Genomic DNA, 23223 nt, shown 5'->3' with positions numbered 1-23223 from the left:
TGAGCTATATAGTGATGCTCCTCATAAACAAAAAAGCCATCGCTCGCATGCGCATCATTTCTAGGGAACATTATCATTAATTGTTTTTGAGTTTGAACTACATTTTTTGAGTAACTGTAGTTTTGAAAGCTACATTTCACTTTAGAGTTGTACAACAATGCTTTTGGAGTAGTTTCCCCGCCACTGTTCATCACACATTGCACTGCACAGCTCACCTCAGCCGGCTGAGAGCAGAGAGAAGCAGCAGTGGGCAGAACATGCTATGGGAGGAGAGCTTGGAATTTTCCAGAATCAACAGAGAACACATCCGTAATGCCATGAGCCTACAAATATGATTGAGCATATTGAGAAAAATGGAGAATATGGACTGAAGATTTTGTATTTTTTAAAATGCAGATTTTACTTTGTTTAGTCAAGCAGATTATTATTTCACTCCTAATGTTTTTGCAGAAGCAGAAGGCCCTAACTGTAGACTGCTTATTGGTTGAGCAGGCTGATGTGAGAGGAGGCCTGGACATTTTCTGGACCCTGGAATAGCGTTCAGTGTTCAGATTTATGAGGCGTGACTGGTCCACACATCCCTCCTTGTCCTGGGGGGGCCATTTTGAGTTACCTTTAGGACTGACCTGAGTAATGAGCTAACTTACCCACAGCCTCTCTCAATCCTGAGAGGCTCATATGGGGCCAATGTTCTCTTCTCTTGGTAATTGTGGTATGATGTTGTTGGTGATTATGAAAGTTTGTATATGATTACCTTATACTATTTTAAACTTCATAGACATTGGCATGATGGCATCCTAAGCCATTTTATAATGACAGATTTAGCATAAATAAAAGTATGAACGGATCAGTTCTTCATCAAAGACTAAAATCAGTGATATATATAGTTATATATATATATATATATATATATATATATATAATTACTACAGTTATTTGGCTAATATCCATGCACCAGCTCGGTGCTGCATATGTTTGTGGTGAGACTGCGGTAGGGAGACTTGGAGATCTGCTAGGACTTTTATTTTGGCAGCCGCCGCGGAAGTATGTGCTCGAGGGCAGGGGAGGAGAGACTAGACTGGGAGCACACAGGAGCAACGGCAATGTAATTCAAATTTTCCGAGACCTCAATGAGCTGGCAGTTTTCAAATCGTGTATCTGACAGAGCGGAGAAGCGCCTCAGTCATGCTGTGAGCGACACGGAGGGCATGAAACGAACGTAAGTTTAGCAGTGTTGTCACAGCCCCCTGACAGTTGCTGAGATTGCATGCATGCAACATGTAGGGGCTAGCTGGGTTTTCAAAACGGCTGTACATTTGGACGTTTGTATGTTGACAAATACCGGCAGCTAGTCTAACTTAGACAATGTTAATACAGTAGCGAGCAAATGAGAATTTTTAAATTAACGGTAGTTGAAGTTTTGCTACGTATCCGCATGAAATGATCTTCGTATTGCTCCAATTTGAATAAACGTTCAAACTGACCATACATGATCTGTGACTAGACCTAACACAACTTTGATAGCGATCTTTTTTGGCTGGTCAGCTAACGTTCGCTAACTACCTAATTATTGGCAGACACTCCTGAACACTGAGGATGTGTGTAGTTGATCAGCGTAGCTAATTTCTTACCAGCTAACTAGATATATACAGACTACGAGTTGTTTAATTCAATGACGTGAATGCATACAGAAACCCACCCGGCACTCGCCAGCGTTAGCAGTACACAGTAATCCGCATGGTGTAGGTATAACTAGGCTAGCCATCGTACGGCTGAACTAAGGTTACCTTCCTGACTGAATCAGAACAAAGAAATGTGGATTGTCTGGCAGTGAGGTGAAACATTTTGGTAATAGGCTTTTTTGTTGTTAGCTTTCAACCAGCCATGTAGCCTACCTTCAATGCTGTCTAGAATGGAAAGGAATGGGGATTTTAGTGAGCCTTAAGTTTGACAGTAAAATGTGGATAACTTCGTATTTTGCGAATCAGTTGCTTTGACATGTCGTTTTAAGGCTTCAACGGCCAAGTTTATTTATTTATTTATTTATTTATTTATTTATTTTTAACACCAGACATTATGTTGCCAGATTCCTGAATGTTTCAACTAATTCTTGCTTACTTGGATAATGTTAACACAGCGAAATACATGGAAAGATAATAGGAGCTTTTAGTGTTGTGATAAGATTACGATTATGGATCGAACATGTTTTGGCAAAATGCAGTTATATTGCCGGATTTTTGGCAAATATGTATATGCTTTGGGGGAAACGAAAACGTAATACAGCACCCAACCATGTTCAGACAGCATTTGTTGCGATGCATTAAGAGAAAATACTATCTCCTGAATTTCAGTTCATGCGAATATTATCTATATTTATGATATTGATTATCAGAGGGGTGATGCTAACTGAACATTTGGGGCGTTCATCTATGACTAAAACTCAAAGATATGTGCTGTAGCTGAGGGAAACCCACTGGGTCTTTTAGACATCAGCGGGACACTACAGAAACCTGAAGTTTTCCCACCTGCAATGTAGAGAAACGCTGAGTCCGCCCCCGTGCGTTGGCATTCATATGTACTGAACCGTTTGTCCGTTATATGTGCTGTCTGCCACCTATTGGTACCTGGATATAAATGCACAACCTGCGGCCACCATTCTTTTCTCTGCTCCGGATTAATTTACGGAGTTGTTACCAGGAGCAAGGTAGAAAAGGGGAAAACCCTACAATTGCTGGATACCAGGAATTCAAGTACGTGCCGCATTCGACACGTCTGTCTGTCTCAGTTACGTATTGGAGGACGTTGCTCAGAGGATTATTGTTGGGTGAGTTATTCCTGGGCTTACTCTGGAAACCTAGCAACAGCTTCATTGGGACCCCTGCAATGCTGACTGGCTGTACGAGCCAGAGCGCAGGTAGCTTGTAGGTTCCTAAGTGTTGGTCCTTCTTTGAGGGGGAGACGGCCCCGGTGGTGTGTAAATCTCTAGCAAGCACAGCAGCTCCTGGCAGGGTTTACCGAAGGGGGGGGGGGGGCGTGGGGGTTTCCGAATGTGGCAGTGAGTAATGACGCTAAAGAATGCAGTTGGCTTACCCTCGCATGATGGGACATTAATGAAGCGAGGTATGGACCACCCCCCCACCCCCCTCTCCCTCGCTCACCTCTGGTAATCCGGGCTTCACTGGTTTCTGAGCCCCGCGTGCGGGGGGGGGGGGGGTGTTACGGGTGCGAGCGCAGGCCCACTCTGTAGCGTAGCGTAGCGGGCTGCAGCTGTAGGTCCAGTGCGTTTGGTCTCCCTGTGGCGGCGCGTTCCCGGGCGTTTTCTGGCCCGCTGCGGAGCGCTGCGAGAACCGCGATGCCCTCTTCAGGGCCGCTCGACGGGCGGGGGCCGCAGGCCGCGCTCGCCTTGGGGGGGGGGGGTGAGCTGCGCTCGTGCTGGAGCCTGCTTTCCCCCAGGAACCACACCGCTGGCGCCCCCTCCAACCGAACCCCCATTGCAGCGTACTTCCTCCCTGCTGCCATGCACTTCCTGTCTCCATGGGTACGGGTTCTATCGGGGCAGGTAAAAGGTGATTTGTATCACCGTGGTCATGCCCTCCCCTCTCTCTCTCACTTTTTTTTCACTGCCCTCTTTCTCTCACCCCCCCCCCGACGTGTGGCGTGTTCTACTCCTTCCCCCAGGACATGCACGGGAGACCAGTTCTAACACTGCAAGCCTCACAGAACAGCTTGTCCCTATGCACACAAACACACAGCTCTGTAGGGCTGCTGGGCCTAAGACAGCAAGGCGCAGTGACGTCGCCCGCCTCTCTCTCTCTCTCTCTCTCTCTGGGGGGCTCCTTTAGGAAACAGTACCATCACAACACTCCATAAAAAAGGACAAGGGAAACGTGAGACACGGTTGGTGTGCCCGGTGTTGCATGTGCGGTGCTGTAAGGCCTTTTGCACGTTGCAGCCTCGGGCTCTGATTGGCCGAGTGACCTGGCATCCCTGTACGGCGGGATGGGGTTGCTCATTAACACTGGGGACCCGGCCTGACCCTCGCTGGCACCCGCACTCCGTCTGCGCTCCAGAAATATTTCGGCTGTTTACTTGGCGTGCACACGGGGTGCGTGGACTCGGCCCGGCTGCTCGGGGTTCCGATGGGCCCGGCGGTCAGAGCGGCGGCTGCGGACAGCAGAACCGCAGGGCGGCCGGCAGCCGGCTCTCTTCTCTGAGTCGCTCTGGACAAGGCCGTCTGCCGAGTCGGCGTTTCCCAAACCTTCTTCCTCCCGCGGCAGACTTTCCGCGGTTACACAACCTCAGGGCGCTCTGCTCTCAACACTGACTCATCAACAGTTAGGCCCGGATGTTCTTTCGGGGTTTTCCTTAAGCAATATGCATTTAAATTACATTTAATAAGCTTACATTTTTTGAAAAGGATTTTTCACACGGCACACCTGACCTCTCTTGACGGCACACCTGGTTGGGAAACGCTGTTCTCAGTGACTGTAATGCAATGTGACGCAATGCTCTGGTGTCACCCGGGTATGGGAGGGCGTCAGAAAGACATATACCACAAACTGTACGTAAAACCAGCACCATTCTGGATTTCCACGACCATCCTTTATACAGTAAATCTGAGCTCCTTCCATCTGGGCGTCGATTCACAGAACCCAAATTTAAGTGCAATGGAACAAGAAACTCCTTTATCCCTACTTCCATTAATCTGCTGAACACGCACAAGTAATGACATTGCTCTTAACACTCTTGTTATGATTGCCTTTTATTTATTTATTTTAACCTAATGATGTGCTGTATAATGCTATGTATTGACAAATATCGATAATTGGTTATGCCCAGATTATGCATTTTATGGTCAAGTGTTTCCTGCTCGTTTTTTAATCTCATGTCTGTTAAGTGCCTGTACTTTTATAGCTGTTGTGTAAAATGTGGTCTGTGTTGTTTTAACCTTTGTATAACTGCCTGCAAAGCAAATTTCCCTCCGGGGACAATGAAAGTATTGAACTGAAGAATCACAACGGTGACCCCAGCTCATTAACCTGCACGTCCGCCTGTGAAGCACCTTCCTCTTCCTCCGACGCGTAAAATGGCGGCTGCTTGGCATCGCATGCTTCCTCGGAGGTTGCGCGCTCGTCTGCGCTCCTCACGAAACAATGGCGGAGGGTCGCGGCGACGAGCGCCTTTGTACATACGCGTCGGAGCGTTCCAAATTTCGGCGCCAAAAAAAACCCCTCGTCTCTGGACCTGAGAGTCTTGGGTTGAAACCCTGGGTGAGCCGCTGTGCAAACAGGCTGTTGCAGTTTAGCGCCGTCTGTCTGTCTGCCGAGCAAAACAAACAGCGGTGGGAAACCGCGGCCGGCCGGCCGGCTGACCTCCGGCAAGGTCACCGTCTCGGCCCGCCTTGCCCGTCCTGCTGAGGATGGAAGCCTCCTGACAGCCCGGGTTCCGGCTCAGGCACTTGTTGTAGCAGCGCAGGGAGCTCAAACTCAAATCCTGGAGAGCTGCTGCATCTGCTGGTTTCTGATGTGTTCCTGCACTCAAGTGCTTAGTTTCAGTCATTGATTGGCTAAAAGGATCTGCACACCTTGTTCGCAAGGCCATGATTGGCTGCTGATTGGAAGGAAATAGCAAAAAACCAGCAGAGACTGTGGCCCTCTGGGACTGGAGTTTGAGACCCCTGTAGTAGCAGGGTGAAGCGCGGTAAAGGAAGCCTCTGGATTTCTTCCTGTCTCGTGCTGAGGAGGGAGGAAGTTTGAGCTTTGAAGGGGTTCAGGCTGGTGAAAGGCTATGAGCGTTTCTGACTTTGGTGGAGGAGAACTTCACAGGAAGCCCAAGTCTGATGCCCCGTGCTGGGCCAAATGCGCTGCGGCCAGTGATCACGAGTTTCCCGCGTTAGGTCACCCCCCCCCCCCCCAGTTCCTACATTCCATTATCACCACTTCCTGCCCGCCCCCCCTCCCCACTCCCCACGTATGCACACACACACTTGTGCAGTGTGTTAGTCACCCTCTGCTGGCGGTTATTGGTGTCCTGTAACTCTGGGGGGGTGGGGGTGGGGTAGGGGCTCATCTTCTCTCCACGGGACCCAAAAGGGCGATTTTGGGCTACTGAGTGTGCCCTGTGTCCATCATCAGAGGACCGTATCTCCTTTCAGTGTGCTCTCGTCCCGGTGAGTGGGGGTACAGGTGGTTCTGTGTGAGACACAGTGCTGTGTAGTGATCAACGTTCGATGCTCTCCGCGACCGATTACTTCGTAAGCGTTCTAGAATGTTCTTGGAAGGATTGTGAGTGTCAGTTAAGGACTTCACACTGAAATAAGGGACTCTGTTGTGCGTAGAATTGTTGTTGCAGTAGAGCTTGTTTGTGCTTTGTATTTGACTGCCAAACAAGGGAGAGAATATCCTGGAGAGTTTTCTGTGGGTGTGAAAGTTGTACTTTGTCATTATGAATCAATGGTCAGATAAATAGCAATAATGATAGGCCAGCAGCTGTATCTACTGCACATTGATGATATCTGGTACAACATCAGTGTGTCAAACACTTGACTCCAGTTCACCTACTATTGTAATTGCATCAAGCTTGGCAGCTTGCATTCACTTGTTACCATTATCCTATTGAAATGTAAACCATTTACACATTTTGTATGCCTACTTAACGTTTTTTTAATGTAAGAAGCATGTTTCTGTGACAGTTTTATGTAGAAATACCTCAGTACGTGTCTTACAGACATAAATTTCTCAGGTCAGCAGACAGTTAGTGATTCTTTGGTGCGTAAGCACAGAAACTAGACCACAACCTGCATGACTTCTGCCAAGGGAAATTAAAAGTCCCCATGCCCCCCCCCCCGCCCCCCGGGAAAGACAGCCTCGTTCAGTATTTGTCAGGTTAATGAGTTATGAAAATGTCTGTGTACAGGACGTTCCTGTGGAACCCGTTGCTCATCGGCATGCTGCTAGCCGCAGGCCTGCGACAGCTGCTGCTTCACCTGCATTCCCGCTTGTTTGCGTCTGTGCTACCGTGCTCTCTCAGGCCGCGCGGCGCGTTCGTTAAGGCTACGCTGCGTGTTCGGTAAGGTTGCGCGGCGCGTTCGTTAAGGCCGTGCGGCGCATTCGTTAAGGATGTGCAGCGCATTTGTTATGCTGCTAGCACGGTTTCTGGAGTGCTATCGCAGAGCGGATAATAACGCAGCGCTAGGCTGTCCCACTCATGGGGTTAAAGTGTATTGATGCTGTTGTCCTGAAATTCACTTTTTGTCAACAACAATAATAACAACAGTAATAATATAGCCCGTTCATACAATTTATTTGTAGCCGAAAGTGCTTAAGTTTGTGATTGTACTGGTTAACAAAGTAAAGCCTTACCTTCCCTGCTGGGGAATTTGTAAATTGGCACCATTAGCTAAACTGTGAGTCAGCAGTGCTTCAGAAAAACCGTTTTTAATTGCAGTCTGTTTGTTTGAGTGACAGCAGGCACAGTGTGGGTGTGATGGAGAGCAAAGCTACAGTGTGTAATGGTGTGGTATATGACACAATGTTTTGCCTGTGAACTAAATCCATTTGTTCCAAACAGCTTGAGGCTCAGATGAAGTTCTTTAACGGTGAACTCCCCCCATCTGTCTTCTGCAGGTCCCAGGTCAGCAGTCCTAGTGGTGAAATATTGGGGACGCACTCTGTGCATGACACAGCTCTGAAGTCACAAGAAGAGAGGCGCTCTGGTGGGTCTCACACCACACACCGAACCCTCTCACATCCAGTAGTAACGCCTGCCACCAGTTTTATTTAGTCATCCGCGCCTGCATAAAGCGAGATGACCCAGAGGGTCCGAACATTGAGCAGGGCTGCAGTAACATTATGTACAATGTTGAACTGAAGGTTAAGGAGTGACATAGGGCTGTAATTTTCTCTGTTCTTGCAGCTCAGACCAGGTGTAGAGGCTCGGAGATGAGCGGGCAGGTGGACAGTGGGAAGGAGCCGGTGCCTGGGCTCCACGAGAGGGTCACTCTCCTGGTGGACGGCACACATTTTGTAGTGGATCCTGCGGGCTTCACTGCTCACCCTGACACCATGCTGGGCAGGTAGGGCATGGCCAGTAATGAGAACGAGAAGAAGAATGGGATATGAATATAAAATTTGGTAAAATTAGGAATCATGTTTCTTAATAAACTCTAAACTTTTGTTTTAATAATCAGCTTTCAGTTTTGTATGAAAAACAATAAATACAGTTTTAAAAATCTTTAAAAAGTTTAATGAGTTATAATATGCTATTCAAACCTAACAACATGAACTGGATGAACAAATGTGTATCTTAATGCAAGAGCAGTCCTTTTCTAAGATCTAGAATTCAGGAAAAGTCTTTGGCCGCACACCTTGCTCTCACGCTCGCATCAGTAATTGCACTTGAGATTTCATTACCGTCTGGTGCGCAGACATTTACTTTGCATAGAACTTGAATCTCCATTTGCAAGTCACCCATTAAAATACCAAACAACACGGAGCACACAACTCTGGCCTAGAAAATGTCCTTCATTTCAGTTCAGTGAAGCACAGTGGGAGGGGGTGGACCGGTGCACCCAAAATAAAGGGACAGAAAAGCCCCTGAACTGGAGCACCAGGGGCAGCCCTGCAGGGCAGGGAGTGTGGAAGACTCGGGTTGCCGCTGACAATACGCTTGTTGCCGTGCAGGATGTTTGGTCCAGCCCGACAGCACAACTTCACCAGGCCCAACGGGAAGGGCGAGTACGAGCTCGCTGAGGGCATAAGCGCCGGAATCTTCCGGGTGATCCTGGTAAGGCCGAGTCCGCCTGAGTGCTCGCACTTCCTTTTCATTCGGATCTATAGGCGTTGTAATAGGACAGCAGTGCGGCATATTGGGTAAAGAACTGGGCTTGTAACCGAAAGGTCATAGGTTTGAATCCCGGGTAGGACACTGCCGTTGTACCCTTGAGCAAGGTACTCAACCTGCAATGCTTCAGTATATATCCAGCTGTATAAAATGGATGCAATGTAAATGCTGTGTAAAAAAAAAAAAGTTGTGTGAGTCGCTCTGGATAAGAGCGTCTGCTAAATGCCTGTAATGTAATAGTTCAACTGGATGTAATTTAGAATGTTTTATTTATATCCACCGTTAACAATAAACATGCAGCCATTAAAGGCATCTTGTTTTCTCAGGATTTTTACCGGACAGGGGTCCTGCGCTGCCCGGACGGGATATCGGTTGCCGAGTTACGGGAGGCCTGCGACTATCTCTGCATCAACTTCGACTACAGCACCGTCAAGTGCCGGGACCTCAGTGAGTACAGCCCAATGGTCGAACTTCACACAGTTTACTGACGGTGGCCATTTTAGGGGCCTTCAGATTGAAGTTATGAACCCCTGCCCCTACTCCCTCACTCTCTCTCCCCAAAGTAGTGGCAGTACCTTAGATTTGCCACTAGTTGGCGAAAACCATACCAATATGGGAAGCATGCCAGTGTAGGCATAGCAGCATGCTCTTTGGACCACCGTCTGTTCCTGACTCTTGGTATACTGTAGTACGATGTAACCGCAGTGAAATAGAATTCTTTCACCAGCCCACTTGACGGTGAATCTGGATGGTATGTTTACGGAGGCCCTGAAGGGCTTTCTGTCACATTAGTGGCAGCTGTGTTTGCTGAATACAGGTGAACAGGTGTTGGTCTAAATGACACATTAAACATGATATTGACCTTGTGCCAGTGCATGTACTGTTTCTTTGTTCACTCTGGGGTTGAGGAAGTTGTCCTTCTATGTAAAAAATTAAATAAATTAACTGATTGGCGAAGTTTTAGGTACAGTTTAAAATAAATTTAAAAAAAGATCCTTGATGCGAATAAATGATTTTAATGTTTCAGTCACTTAGCAGGTATATAAATGCTTATTCGAATTGCAAATGTGAATTTTGTCTCTGAATTTTTTAACTTTCTATTAAATGTTGATTACTTACAGGGCCCCTGGGTCTTCCTTATTTAAATTAATTTAATTCAACTATCGTTCCATTGCAAAGGCTGCTTATCACAAAAAGCACCCCTGGTACACTGAAACCTCCCCCCCCCCCCCCCCACCAAACCTGCTTTCATTCTGCTGGGTGGCCATTTGAAAACCCTGTGCAGACTAGCCATCTCTGCAGCAGCAGACCTATCCCAATCAGAGCTGTCTGACAGTGTGCAGTAAAGCAGTCAGACATTAATGGACATGATTTAGCTGTATCTGCAGTGTAAGGCCAGCTAGCAAGATGCTGTTTTACACACGCTTGCATTTAATTCACCAGATTTATCTTAACTTCCAAGCACACCTGTTATAATCCATCCTCAGCTAAACGAACAGCCTCAGGAAAAATGCTTTTGATACTGTGCTGAACCGCAAAGAGCGTGTTTTTTTTCTGGCCAATTTGGAAGGCCCAGTAGTGTTTTTTGTCAGTGCGTATTTCCGCGACCTCTCTTGTCGATTCCAGAGTGTGCAAACAAGTCTTCTTATCACCCTGCGGTTCCAAACTCTGACTCATACATATGCGAGGCGGTGCTGCACAGTGAGAAAAGCCTTAAAGCACTGTCCTAGTGCATGGATGGACCCCACAGTCTGGTATCTGTTCAGGCACTGTCCTAGTGCATGGATGGGCCCCACAGTCTGGTATCTGTTAAGGCACTGTCCTAGTGCATGGATGGGTCCCACAGTCTGGTATCTGTTAAGGCACTGTCCTAGTGCATGGATGGTCCCCATGGTATGGTATCTGTTAAGGCACTGTCCTAGTGCATGGATGGTCCCCATGGTATGGTATCTGTTAAGGCACTGTCCTAGTGCATGGATGGTCCCCATGGTATGGTATCTGTTAAGGCACTGTCCTAGTGCATGGATGGTCCCCATGGTCTGGTATCTGTTCAGGCACTGTCCTAGTGCATGGATTGGCCCCATGGTCTGGTATCTGTTCAGGCACTGTCCTTGTGCATGGATGGGCCCCACGGTCTGGTTTCATGCTTGTGTCATCCAAGGATGGGAGTGTTTCGGTCAACCAGGATGGCTTTTCTCACTGTGCACCGGCGACCCTCGCTGGTCTATCCCACCTGATAAGCTACTCGTGAAGTGTCTGCCAGCGCCTCGTATAAGCATGAGTCAGGAGGCTTCCGAAGAGAGCACGCGCTTGGTGCGTCACACGAAAGTCCCCAGCAGGCCCCCTGCCTGTAGGGGAGGGAGAGCCGGGTTTCGGAGACTTTTCACTGTCAGCGTTTCTCGCGCCGCGTCAGGTAACAGCACCTGCGTGAGACGGGTGTAGACCGGCAGTTATCTCCGCCCCCCCCCAGGCTTCAGCTCCCCGCTCTGTGACTCACCCCAGTACACCTATGCTCCTAATCCACCTCGTTTAGGAACAAGAGACGCTTTCATTAGACCTCTTCATTAGAGTCAGCCATTACGTTGCACCCACGCCGGTGTAATCTCTTAATATTGTGGTAAAACTCGAGTGACTGCGTGCCAACTTGGGCTTTGCCACAGTGAAATGTTTGGATATATTGCAGGTACAGAAGGCTGTTCAAACGTCCTCCTTAATTGTCTAATTTAGGCTATATCTTTTGGGGATAGACACATCTTCGCATCCTTGCGTATTTTTCTGGGTTTTATTCTGCTCCGATGCACATCCTGTTTGTCACATCTCTAAACCACATTGTCACTTGCTCTTGATTTGAGCTGCTTTTGTTTTTTTTATTTTTATATTGTGACTGTTCTAGAGAAGTCAGTCATTTCTGCTGTTCTTTTTTCAGTTGAATGTTTGTCTATCAGTCAGGTTGGCAGTGGAGCACATTTAAAAAATTGGACTTTGCTCTCATGCACCAAATTGACCCACATTCTCTCCACGGTCCAGCCCTGTGACCCACTAAAAGCTTAATGCAGCCTGCCACAAATAACGGTTTATGTATAATTTATGTTTGAAGAGTTGATGGCCATATTGATCTGCAGTCCATTATGAAAGTTGTCACTGGACCCACAGTGACCCGTATGTTTACTGATAAGGATTTAGTCCTGAATCGCTGCCATTTGCGTATGTTGGGTCATGTGGGACGGAGGTGACATTGATTTCATTGAGTATAACGTGCCCCTGTCTAAGAACGCAGAAAGGTGAGAGAACTCGCGGTCGTTCCACCAAAAACAGCACGCATTTCAGGAGGGGTCAGGCAGTTTTCACGACTCTGTGACCGGGGCACCCCCCCCCCCCCCATTGCACTAAACATTTGCCCGGCCAAATATTTAAGTGCGAGCCCCTTCATTGGTAAGGTGGCTTAAATTTCCAACGTGGTAATAAACTACATTTCCCATTAATATTCACTGAGGAGAGTTAAAAACCCTGAGATTGACAGCAGTGGCCGAGTTTCCCCGTCTTTGTTTTTGCGGAATGACCTGGAGCTTTTGGAACACGGTGCTCTGAGGAGGAGAGGCAGGGCTGTATTATTTAAATATTCTGTCTTTGGGAGTGTCCGGATATTCAAATGTGGGGGTGAGGGGAACGGCGGCGCTCGTTAGTTTGAAACCCTGCTCCACCAATCAGGCGCCCTGCTGCACGAGCTGTCCAATGACGGGGCACGGCGGCAGTTTGAGGGCTTCCTGGAGGAGCTGGTGGTGCCGGCCATGGTGAGCAGCGCCCAGGGCGGGGAGAGGGAGTGCCACATCGTGGTGCTGACGGACGACGACACCGTGGACTGGGACGAGGAACACCCCCCACCCATGGGGGAGGAGTACTCTCAGAGTAAGAGCGCCCCCTGCAGGTCTGAGCGTGTGTTCATTTTGAGCCTTACAGCAGCAGTGCTGATCCAAGACCAGGTTGGCTTTTTAGCTCATAATACCTAAGGTCAGAGTGATCTGGTGATGTGTAAGTTAATGGAGAGAGTGATCTGGTGATGTGTAAGTTAGTGGTGAGTGATTTGCAAGTTGTTATCTGGTGATGTGTAAGTTGTGATCTGGTGATCTGATGCTGTTCTCTCTCTCTCTTTGCCCTGTCTCCAGTACTGTACAGCACCAAGCTCTACCGTTTCTTTAAGTACATTGAGAACCGAGATGTAGCCAAAGCTCTACTGAAGGAGAGAGGCCTGAAAAACATCCGCATCGGCATTGAGGGTGAGGCCTCACCTCCACCTGCACTACCTCCACCCCTCTGTATCACACAGCCTTCTGAATCTACACCTGCACTAACTCCACCCCTCTGTATCACACAGCCTTCTGAATCTACACCTGCATGCTCCACCCCTCTGTATCACACAGCCTTCTGAATCTACACCTGCATGCTCCACCCCCTCTGTATCACACAGCCTTCTGAATCTACACCTGCATGCTCCACCCCTCTGTATCACACAGCCTTCTGAATCTACACCTGCATGCTCCACCCCTCTGTATCACACAGCCTTCTGAATCTACACCTGCATGCTCCACCCCTCTGTATCACACAGCCTTCTGAATCTACACCTGCATGCTCCACCCCTCTGTATCACACAGCCTTCTGAATCTACACCTGCATGCTCCACCCCTCTGTATCACACAGCCTTCTGAATCTACACCTGCATGCTCCACCCCTCTGTATCACACAGCCTTCTGAATCTACACCTGCATGCTCCACCCCTGTATCACACAGCCTTCTGAATCTACACCTGCATGCTCCACCCCTCTGTATCACACAGCCTTCTGAATCTACACCTGCATGCTCCACCCCTCTGTATCACACAGCCTTCTGAATCTACACCTGCACTAACTCCACCCCTCTGTATCACACAGCCCTCTGAATCTACACCTGCATGCTCCACCCCCTCTGTATCACACAGCCTTCTGAATCTACACCTGCATGCTCCACCCCTCTGTATCACACAGCCTTCTGAATCGACACCTGCATGCTCCACCCCTCTGTATCACACAGCCTTCTGAATCTACACCTGCATGCTCCACCCCTCTGTATCACACAGCCTTCTGAATCTACACCTGCATGCTCCACCCCTCTGTATCACACAGCCTTCTGAATCTACACCTGCCTTCTGAAAATCATTATACTGGGACAGTAATTACCTCACATTCTATAGATACCAGGTAAATAGCATTACTGCCTTATTCTAAGGACATAGGAGTCTAAATAATGGAATTTGAAATCATTTTAATTATTTAATTTCATTATGCAGCAGTGGTTTTAAGAGCATTTTAAGAGCCTCAGCATTTGGGGTATTCCAGGAAATTCATTGCTTATTACGATTTTTCAGGGAATGAATGTTTTTTAACTGATGAGTTTTAACTGATTACCTGAACAGACTAAGCTGAGATGGAATTGAACAGCAGCTGGTGAACTGGATGCTCATGCGGTCGGTTTGGTAATCCCTGGTCACAGTCCTGTGTGTCCCGCTCATGCTTGGGTCCTCCTATTTCCCAGGGTACCCCACCTGCAAGGAGAATGTGAAGCGGAGGCCGGGCGGGAGGTCAGAGGTCATCTACAACTACGTGCAGCGGCCGTTCATCCAGCTGTCCTGGGAGAAGGAGGAGGGGAAGAGCCGGCACGTGGACTTCCAGTGCGTGCGCAGCAAGAGCGTGCCCAACCTGACCTCTGACCCCGCCACGCCCACCCCACAGGTGGACGAGCTTGACCGCCTCAACGGCCCCGTCCCGCGCCTGCCCCCCTCCTTGCACCCGTCCAACGAGAGCTGAGGCCTCCCCCCTCCCCCACCATTCAGTGAAAGCTGAGGCCCCACCCCCTTTTGTGGTTCATGCGAGTCTGGACTACAACTCCCATGACTCCCGGCAGCTGGATGACTAGTCGGCCTGTCCGAATGCTTTTTTGTTGCCGTGGCGCGTTGGGTCTCTGCCGCGCAGGTGCAGCTGTGGGCACCGGTGGGGACTTTCTTTTCTGGGAAAGAGGTAGAGCTAAAAGTTTGTCTGCTAACACAGCTCTGTGACATTCTGATTGGATGATTTTTTGAAGTTTTCTTTGTGGGGGTGGTGGTATTGAAAAAGGCATGCCCCCTGCTGGTGGAGTGTCAAACCAAACAAAAGTGTCACAACTTAAAATACAGCAGGACTTAGTAGACTGGAAGGGGGAGTACCAGCTAGGTGTGTTCTCTTAAGGAGGACGAGGCTACTGTCCAAAAACTTCTGAAAGGTTCTGGAAGATTTTTCCTGTGTGAGAACTCAGTTGGTAGCTATGACTGAAATCTCCCTCATCCCACAGCAAGGTTAAAAAAAATAAAATAAAAAAAAGAAGCGCAAAAAAAAAGGTCAAAGGTTATGATTGAGAAATGGAAAGGATTAAGGCGGTCCTCCACAAGCCTTCAGCATGAATTTGCTGTTGTGTGATGTGAACACAAACAGCTGTCATGAGCTTCAGACCAAAACCGCCAGGAGCCCGTCTATCGGCCATCTGCTGGCTGAGGGTAGCAGGGACTCGAGTGGGGTGGGAGCGAGCGTGTACACGTGCACGATTTAGCGCTGGAGTTTCAGGGGTGCTGCAGGTTTTTGTGTGCAGACGTGTGCATGCGTATGCGTTTGTGGGATGCAGGGGTGCTGCAGGTTTTTGTGTGCAGACGTGTGCATGCGTATGCGTTTGTGGGATGCAGGGGTGCTGCAGGTTTTTGTGCGCAGACGTATGCATGTGTTTGTGGTCTGCAGGGGTGCTGCAGGTTTGTGTGCAAATGTGTGCATGCATATGTGTAGCGGTTTCAGGGTTGCTGCGGGTTTGTGTGTGCAAACGTGTGCCTGCGTATGCGTTTGTGGGCTGCAGGGACGCGGGTTTGTGTGTGCAGACATGTGCATGCGCATGCGTTTGTGGGCTGCAGGGGTGCTGCAGGTTTGTGTGCATGCGTATGTGTAGCGGTTTCAGGGATGCTGCAGGTTTGTGTGTGCAGACGTGTGCATGCGTATGCGTTTGTGGGCTGCAGGGACGCTAGCTGTGCGTTAGCAGTGGTTTCGGCCTCGTTAAGCTGCCTTGGTGCTGAAGCTGGCCTCTGATTGGCTGATCTGCTGCACCCTGCTTTTAAAAGCCAATGTTGTTTTAGTTCAGCCCTGCTGGGTGGCATTTTATCACATGACCAAATGCGTCTCCAACTGTCAGGTTCATTCTTGGAACCATTTTCTTTAGTCACTTTGAAAATCTGTCTGGATGAAAGCCGTGGACATTTATATACATATTGTCTATATTATTTCTATAAAGGATATGTCTACTGTATGTTATTGATCTGAATACATTGTGATTTATATTTATTATAAAATAAAGGGTTTGTGCAAAGATCTGGTCATGGTCAAATTTCTGTGCATTCAGCTTTTCTTTCATTGGTCAGTCATTCCAATACACAACTCATTTTTTTCTAAAGAAATGTTCCCACCAAAGTGTTTACCCATATTTTCATAATTTCCGTCTTTCATTTTCGGAATCAGTGTGATGTAGACTTTGCCAGAGGTGGAAAGTCCAGGGGTCGAAAGTGAAAGTCTTGCCAGGAGTTTCTTCCACCCATGAACTCACCCAGTTCATTTCACTGATTAGTTCCAACTCCTGGCTGAATAATTGTCTGAATTAGCAAATCCAGGTGATTGGAACAATATACTGGGAAGGGCTTTTACTTTCTGAACCTGGACATTGTTAAATGTCATTTAACTCACAGGCCTTGTTGGAAATGCTCTTCGTACAATTGACCGTGATCGAGTGCAGTGCATGATGGGAAGTTTGTTCCAGTCTCGGCCATCATAAGCTGGAATACATTCTTATGTTCTTAAATGCACCTGAAATTAAAAGGTTATTTTAAGAGGCACATGCGGCCTTAAGCGCATAAATATAAAATAATGTGGAATGGAATTAATACACATACTGTGCACTTCTGTAGCACACGCGCTGTTCTTCCCTTAAAGGAGTAACATGGTGGTTTTCACACTTTCTGGGTTTTATGTGCGATTTGCACAAGAGGCATTGAAGAACACGATGAGTAAAGTGTTAAATGTCTATTCTTTATTTCTGGAGAAATATTCGGTTTAAATTTATCGTCCTATTTTCAACTGTTTGAGAATGTTCTCGACTTGGTGCATCACACGTACAGTATCTATCTCCATGTCTGGTAGGCTACCTTCCAGGGTTTGCTCTATATAATGTTACATTCAACCTAATTAACTTTTAAAATCAACCAGCGATTTGTAGCTACCTCCGAGTTGATACAACCCTGTTGTGTTTGTTTATCCTGTGGGAGCATATTTAGTCCCTATATTGCTGAGTTTGGTTGAATTTGCATTAATTATTGGAATCGCAAGATCGCGATTTCCTGGAGAGACTATATATTGGAGCATATACAGTGTCATTCAAAGTAGTAAGTGGTAATTCTTTAAGTACCTGATTGCCTAATAATAACAACGCTAATCTAATGATGTGTACTGTCGATTTACACGTTGAAGACCCTCTTATGAAAACAATGGCGTGTCTGCAAATTTGGGATGAGTTTTGCTGTGATAGCTAATTCTAAATCATATTTGGGGACACATGGATAACCCGTGACCCATAGTTTGCGCCCCTGGCTGAAGTAGGCAGTATACTTCGTAAGAAGTAGAACTTTTTAAGCAAAAAGACGCGATTAGAACAACTGAAGAACAAAAATACGTGGTGTGCGACGGCCTCCAGGGAGAACTTTAAAAAAATGTCTTTCTTGTTCTCCGACCTCCCCCTATCGGCTATTGGTCCAAATATCACATGGTAGTTTACGTCACGGTTGAGAGTTCAGAGGGCAGACTTCACATGCTAATGCTGATGTGGATAAGGTATGTACTTTCTGTGGAAAGGAAGATGAAAACTTAAATCATTTATTTTATGAATGCGATGTTATTGCAAGCTTTTGGAGAGACGTGTTCATATATCTTCAATTTAAGGAACCTTGACAATAACTTAACTATGCAAGATATTATCTGCTATTATATGAATGAAAACAAACTACTAGAAAACATTGTTAACTTTTACACCCTTAATGGAAAGTATTTTAGTCATAAATAAAAGTTTGCCAAGTCTGCACCTAAATTCCTTTTATTTATAATTGAAATAAAATGTCTCTTAATATCATTGAAATTGGTTAAGCATAAGAAAAATGAATTGTTCTTAAAGAATCATAACATCTTCTTTGGAGAATACCCCTAAATACGTATATTATTATTTATATGTTTTTTTGTATTATTTTATCCGGATTTACTTTAATTACTTTTCTTTATTATGTTGTAGTAATCTTACTATGTGTACTTAAATGTAATTACTTGTTCTTCAACACTCATCATGTAGTGGTGTTTTTTTTAAATTTTGCAGTATTTTTTTTCTCATTGTTTTAATTGCTATATGACTCAAAGTGCCTATGATAATGTAACTTTCTCTTCATATGTTCAATAATAAAATAAATAAAAATAAAAACTTCACATGCTAATGTACGGAGAGTCAACGCCAATCTCTCTTCTGTATAGATGGGAATTCTGTGAGTTCCCGCATGTTTGATGAATGGTGCTACTCGTTTCAGCAAGTCATCAAAACGCCTAGCACACATTCGGAAATAAGAGAAAGTGGACCCGCTCGTCTAAAATTGGCATTTGCCGAATGTACAGATAAAACTCACCATTCTCCGTCCTACTCTGATTTAGAGGGCGAACGTACCATCTCCTTTGGCTTTTTTTCTTCTTTTGCGTAGCTAGATAAACTAAAGCCACTTTACACTTTTTGTTTTATGTTGTAATCTCGTGTAGCCCTTCTCTTTATATATCGTAGCCGCGAGACGGAGGTTTGGGCGAGATGGCAGCCCCGGTTAATAGCTGCCTTGTAATTATTCACGCCCCAGCGGCGTGGAGTGACTTTAATGTAATTGCCACATTTACGTATTTTGCGGCTGTGTGAGTGTGAATCTCATTTGGAACTTGCGTCATACGTCATGCCTTGCACTCACGCCAGTTAGGCCTACAGTAGCTAACTGAGAACTGCTGAGAAAATGGAAATACCTGCACAGCTAATTAAGTCGTTTTCGAAGCTAGATTTTGCAGCGAAAAGGGAAGTTTTGGAGAAGGGCAGATGGCTTTCAGCCCTGGCAGTGATTTCCCTCGAGTCTCAGAGACTGACAGAACTGAAGGCCAAGAATGAAGAGTTTTACAATGCAGTCATAGAAGTTTTTACAAAGAAAGACTTCAGGTTGAATAAACCTGACTTTCATATGAGCCAGTGCCTACCCAGACACTGACCTCACTACACGTCACTGGTACAGGGTGACCTAGACTAAATGTCACCGAAGCTGTAGATAAGGGACGACACAACGTCCCTCACAGTCAGACGCAATGAACACAGGGCGGCTGGACCACTGCTGTGTACAAGGGTGCTTTATTGAATGCTCCTGAAAGTCTACCAACATTTGTCCAGCATTAATGTTCCTTCCACACTAACACAATTTTGCTCTATACTGCCGCCTGGTGGACAGGCAGAATAAACATTCAACCGCCGAGGAGAAAAAAATTGAATTAAAGCCGCAAGCGGCGTTGGGAGGGGTCCAAGCATTGGCACAATTGTGCCCCCTATGGAGCAATTTTTAAATGGTTTTGTCCTCATGATCATATACCTTCACCCAACATATCTACTGCATCGCCATGGATGTCTCCTAGCCGCTAGGCGTAAAGGCCTTTACTATGTCATAACACTGAAGGCTGTCTTATACTTCTGCGTAGTACACGTAAAAATGGGTCTGTGTAGGGGTTGTGCGCAATGTGCGGCATGTGCGACGGTTGCAGACCACAGCCACGTTGAGGACGCATACCTCTTCAAGAAAATTAAAAGCGCGTAGTTAGTAACCAGTGCCCGCATACACCGTAAAAAGAAGATGATTGGTTGACTGGTATTATTTATTTAGACATTGGCAGACTACAGCATAAATTGTGTCTTTTGTTTATATTCAATATTAGTAATTGCAGCGAGAAACTGCAGCTGTAGATACAATATAGTTTGTTATGTTATGGTAGCAATGGAACGAAGCGGACTATATATGTATTACCGTCATTGTTTTATTATACTAGCGTGTTTTCACAGAAACTAAAATACTTTCAATAAAATGGTTTAGCTATCTCTCAGCATAATGACAGATTCAAAGACTAAACGAACTCACCAGATATTGTCTTCAAAAGGATCCATGGCAAAGAAAAGTAATTATTCATCCTGTCAAAAAGCTTTTACTAACACACTTCTAGTAGCCTAGCATGCACTCTGGCTGGTCTTCCATTGCTTCCCCGACATACAGACTCTTCCCCTCACTGATAAAAACTAGACCCTACGGTCTCGGATTACTTAGTTGCTTTGCCATGGATGTCTCCGTAAAGAAGTTTACTAGATGTCGAATGGCCCCGTTTCTACGGCGACGGTCACGTGACGCGCGTGCGCGTGTTCTGATAGGTTACCCGCCATTCTGCTCGGAGACGCCCCAGGAGACGTACAGGAAGGTGATGAACTGGAGGGAGACGCTGACCTTCCCGCCCGAGGTGCCCATCTCCGAGCGGGCCAAAGAGCTCATCCTCCGGTGAGTCCCAGCGCCAGCGGGAAAGCCACGGGCGCCTAGGCTAGCGCTCGCATTCGCATTCACGGGCGCCTAGGCTAGCGCTCGCATTCGCATTCACGGGCGCCTAGGCTAGCGCTCGCATTCGCGAAGCGCGTGCGTTACATGCGACAGGCGTGTGACACGCGCCGTGTGATCAATGCGATTAACGAGCTGCGTGTGGAGCGCGTCATAAACGTGTAAGTGCGTCTGTGCTGCGATTCTTTGTGACGTGCGTTTGTGCGAGATTCTGTGCCATTCTTTGTGACGTGCGTTTGTGTGAGATTCTGTGCCATTCTTTGTGACGTGCGTTTGTGTGAGATTCTGTGCCATTCTTTGTGACGTGCGTTTGTGTGAGATTCTGTGCCATTCTTTGTGACCCAGAATGTTACAGCCCCCAGTCCCAGATTTCCAGAACGTTCCTTCCCCACCCAGACCACAGAGTTCCGTCTTTCCACACAAGGACCAGGATGCCACAACTGCAGTTTCATTTATTATATGTACATTTTTTTGTAAACCACCAAAGAGCCAGTGGAAGGGTGTGTGGATGTGGAGGCAGAGCCTAAAGACCAGCTCCTCCCTGCTATACCAGGCCCCACCCCCCTCCACCCTCACACACCAGCATGTGAGAATGTAAATGTGTTTTTCTCTGGACTGAGGGATTACAGCACACCAGCGTTCCTGTCCCCACGTGTCCTTTCCACACATCCACCACCTGCGCTTAAATGAGTAACTCTTTAACCAAAGACTTTTTCCCTGTTCAGTTACCAGGGTCTGTGCTGAATTGATTTGCTCAGTATTGAGTTGCCAGGCTCTGTGCTGAGTTGCTGTGCTCAGTGGCTGTGCTGCAGCGATGCCCATGTTCAGTAGCAGTGTGAACACAGGCGCGCTCCCTAACACCCAGAGGCTCTGACACCTACAGCAGCTCCTCCGGCCCCAGCTTCATAAACGTGGCTCACTCGCACCATTCCGAGCTGAAAGGCAGCCTCCGGCATCTTTATCTCCATTCGCCAGACTACAACAAAAACATTTATTTAGTGTAGAACTCGCACTCCACTCTCACACTGCACTTTATTTCAGTGCTCAGATACACCTCTGCTGCTCCAGGGTCAAAGCACTTAAACTCCGTTTCTCAGGTTGGCCCATAAGCACTTTGGCACCGTTTCCTGTTTCCTGTCTGTTGGCAGGCCTTACAGGCATCGGCTCAGCAGTTGCATCACTGTGTGGAGCGCTGGGGAGGCTAGGCCTCAGCCTGAAGGGCTGTGTGCCGCAGTTCCACTGACGTGATTGGTCGCCGCTGCGTCTGCGTTACGAGCTGATTGGTTGTACGTGCAGTGATTCCTTTGTCCTCCCACCTGGGGCGACTCACTGGGTGAAGGGGGCGGTGTCTTGCACGATTGGCTCCTGCCGGTCTTGATTGTAGACAGGCTGATTTGCAACCGAGTTTACACTGGGACACTGGATCTGTTCTGTTAAATAATGTCTCTCACCTCTACTCACCAGGTCATTGATGGGTTTTGTGTAGTTTGTCACTTCTTGGTTTTGGCGTTGTTTTCCGTTCCATTGGATGCATTTTCCGTGATCTGTACCGCCCCCCGCCCACAGTGAGCATCCAGCTTGTGTCATTGGTGTTCAAATTCCAGCTTCTCTCTCATTGGTGGATGTGGATGGTTTGAGATGCCAGATCCATGGTTTACCAACACCAGCAGCTGCATGATGTTGTAGCGTGTGTGTGTATGGCATTTTTTGTAAAAATGTAATAAATAAAAAAAACATAGTAATAGGTAACATTTTTCATTAATATCTCTAACACAATGTCTTACCGTCTTTTGTCACCTTCTTATATCATTTCCAGCCAGAAGAAAGCTATTCGTCAAATAAAAATTCACTATAACTCAAAATTTGGCATGGGTATGAATTATTTTGGGCTTAACGGTACATATATATGTATATAGAAATATACAGGGGCATATGAGAGCAGGCCTGCAGTCATATGCTTATCAGAACAAGTAAACAAAAACAGAAGAACAACAAAACAACAGAAAAAGCACACTTTTCCCCAAAAAAGGACTTGTACGTGAACCGCTTGTAAGTCTTCCAGCAAGACCATAATCCAAATCATTCAATCAGATCCACTACAGAATGGCTCGGGAGGAAGATTTGCATTTTGGATGGACTAAGTCGAAGTCCTGACTTAAATGAAATCGAGATACTGTGGCAGGACCTGACGTTGGTAGTTCATAACAGACACTTCCAATCTCACTGAATTAGCTCTAGACTTTACAGAAATCCCTCAGAACAGATATTGAATATTGATTTGTGGCTACTGGAGTGAACATCTCCTATATCCACATCCTAAATTCATCCTTCGTACTCAAATGGGTAGCAAAGTAACAAATGGGACTATATCTTCACACGTAATATTTTTATGCGTTAACACAACAAAAATTGACACATTAATGCGTCAGGTAGATTTTTTACACCTTAAGGCGTCTCATTTTGGCGTGTTAACACGCAAATACCTGTCACAGCTAACGGGTCGTTCCATTCTTGTCTAATAGGGGTGTTAGAGTGTGCATCAGAACGGTTACTATACTATTACATTAAATTATCATGTTTTCTAAAAATCTGAAAACAGCCCTGTACCCTGCATCACCTGAACTCCTCTGCAACATTTCTCT

The 23223-nt window shown here is 46.8% G+C and overlaps 1 protein-coding gene across 7 annotated transcripts; it reads left to right on the top strand.

The window, feature by feature from the left end:
- The first annotated feature begins 1023 nt into the window (after positions 1-1023).
- Positions 1024-16251, top strand: LOC135234875 (BTB/POZ domain-containing protein KCTD20-like). 7 transcript variants are annotated; one of them, XR_010324230.1, is made up of 10 exons: positions 2606-2750; positions 2786-2824; positions 7626-7714; positions 7915-8074; positions 8682-8784; positions 9168-9288; positions 12550-12747; positions 13005-13115; positions 14407-15594; positions 15858-16251. XR_010324230.1 is itself a non-coding variant. In XM_064299937.1 (9 exons), exons 1-9 carry the CDS (start codon positions 2635-2637, stop codon positions 14676-14678), a joined length of 1209 nt encoding a protein of 402 aa, XP_064156007.1. In that variant the 5' UTR covers positions 2606-2634; the 3' UTR covers positions 14679-16251. The 7 variants fall into 7 exon arrangements, 6 of the variants coding, with proteins under 6 accessions (XP_064156008.1, XP_064156010.1, XP_064156011.1 ...); XM_064299937.1 differs by having other exon boundaries at positions 14407-16251; XM_064299938.1 differs by lacking the exons at positions 2606-2750; positions 2786-2824 and adding an exon at positions 1024-1219 and having other exon boundaries at positions 14407-16251.
- Positions 16252-23223: the final 6972 nt, after the last annotated feature.

The sequence above is a fragment of the Anguilla rostrata genome, chromosome 11, assembly GCF_018555375.3.
Source record: "Anguilla rostrata isolate EN2019 chromosome 11, ASM1855537v3, whole genome shotgun sequence".
Lineage (NCBI taxonomy): Eukaryota > Metazoa > Chordata > Actinopteri > Anguilliformes > Anguillidae > Anguilla > Anguilla rostrata.
The sequence above is the reverse complement of the archived record's forward strand: the minus strand, read 5'-3'. Positions and strand labels throughout refer to the sequence as shown.

Coding starts and splice junctions, on each gene's coding strand:
- LOC135234875 (XM_064299937.1), top strand. CDS start 2,635: ATGCACAACCTGCGGCCACCATTCTTTTCTCTGCTCCGGATTAATTTA. Junction 2,751..2,785: donor GCTGGATACCAGGAATTCAA/GTACGTGCCGCA, acceptor TGTCTGTCTCAG/TTACGTATTGGAGGACGTTG. Junction 13,116..14,406: donor CATCCGCATCGGCATTGAGG/GTGAGGCCTCAC, acceptor CCTATTTCCCAG/GGTACCCCACCTGCAAGGAG.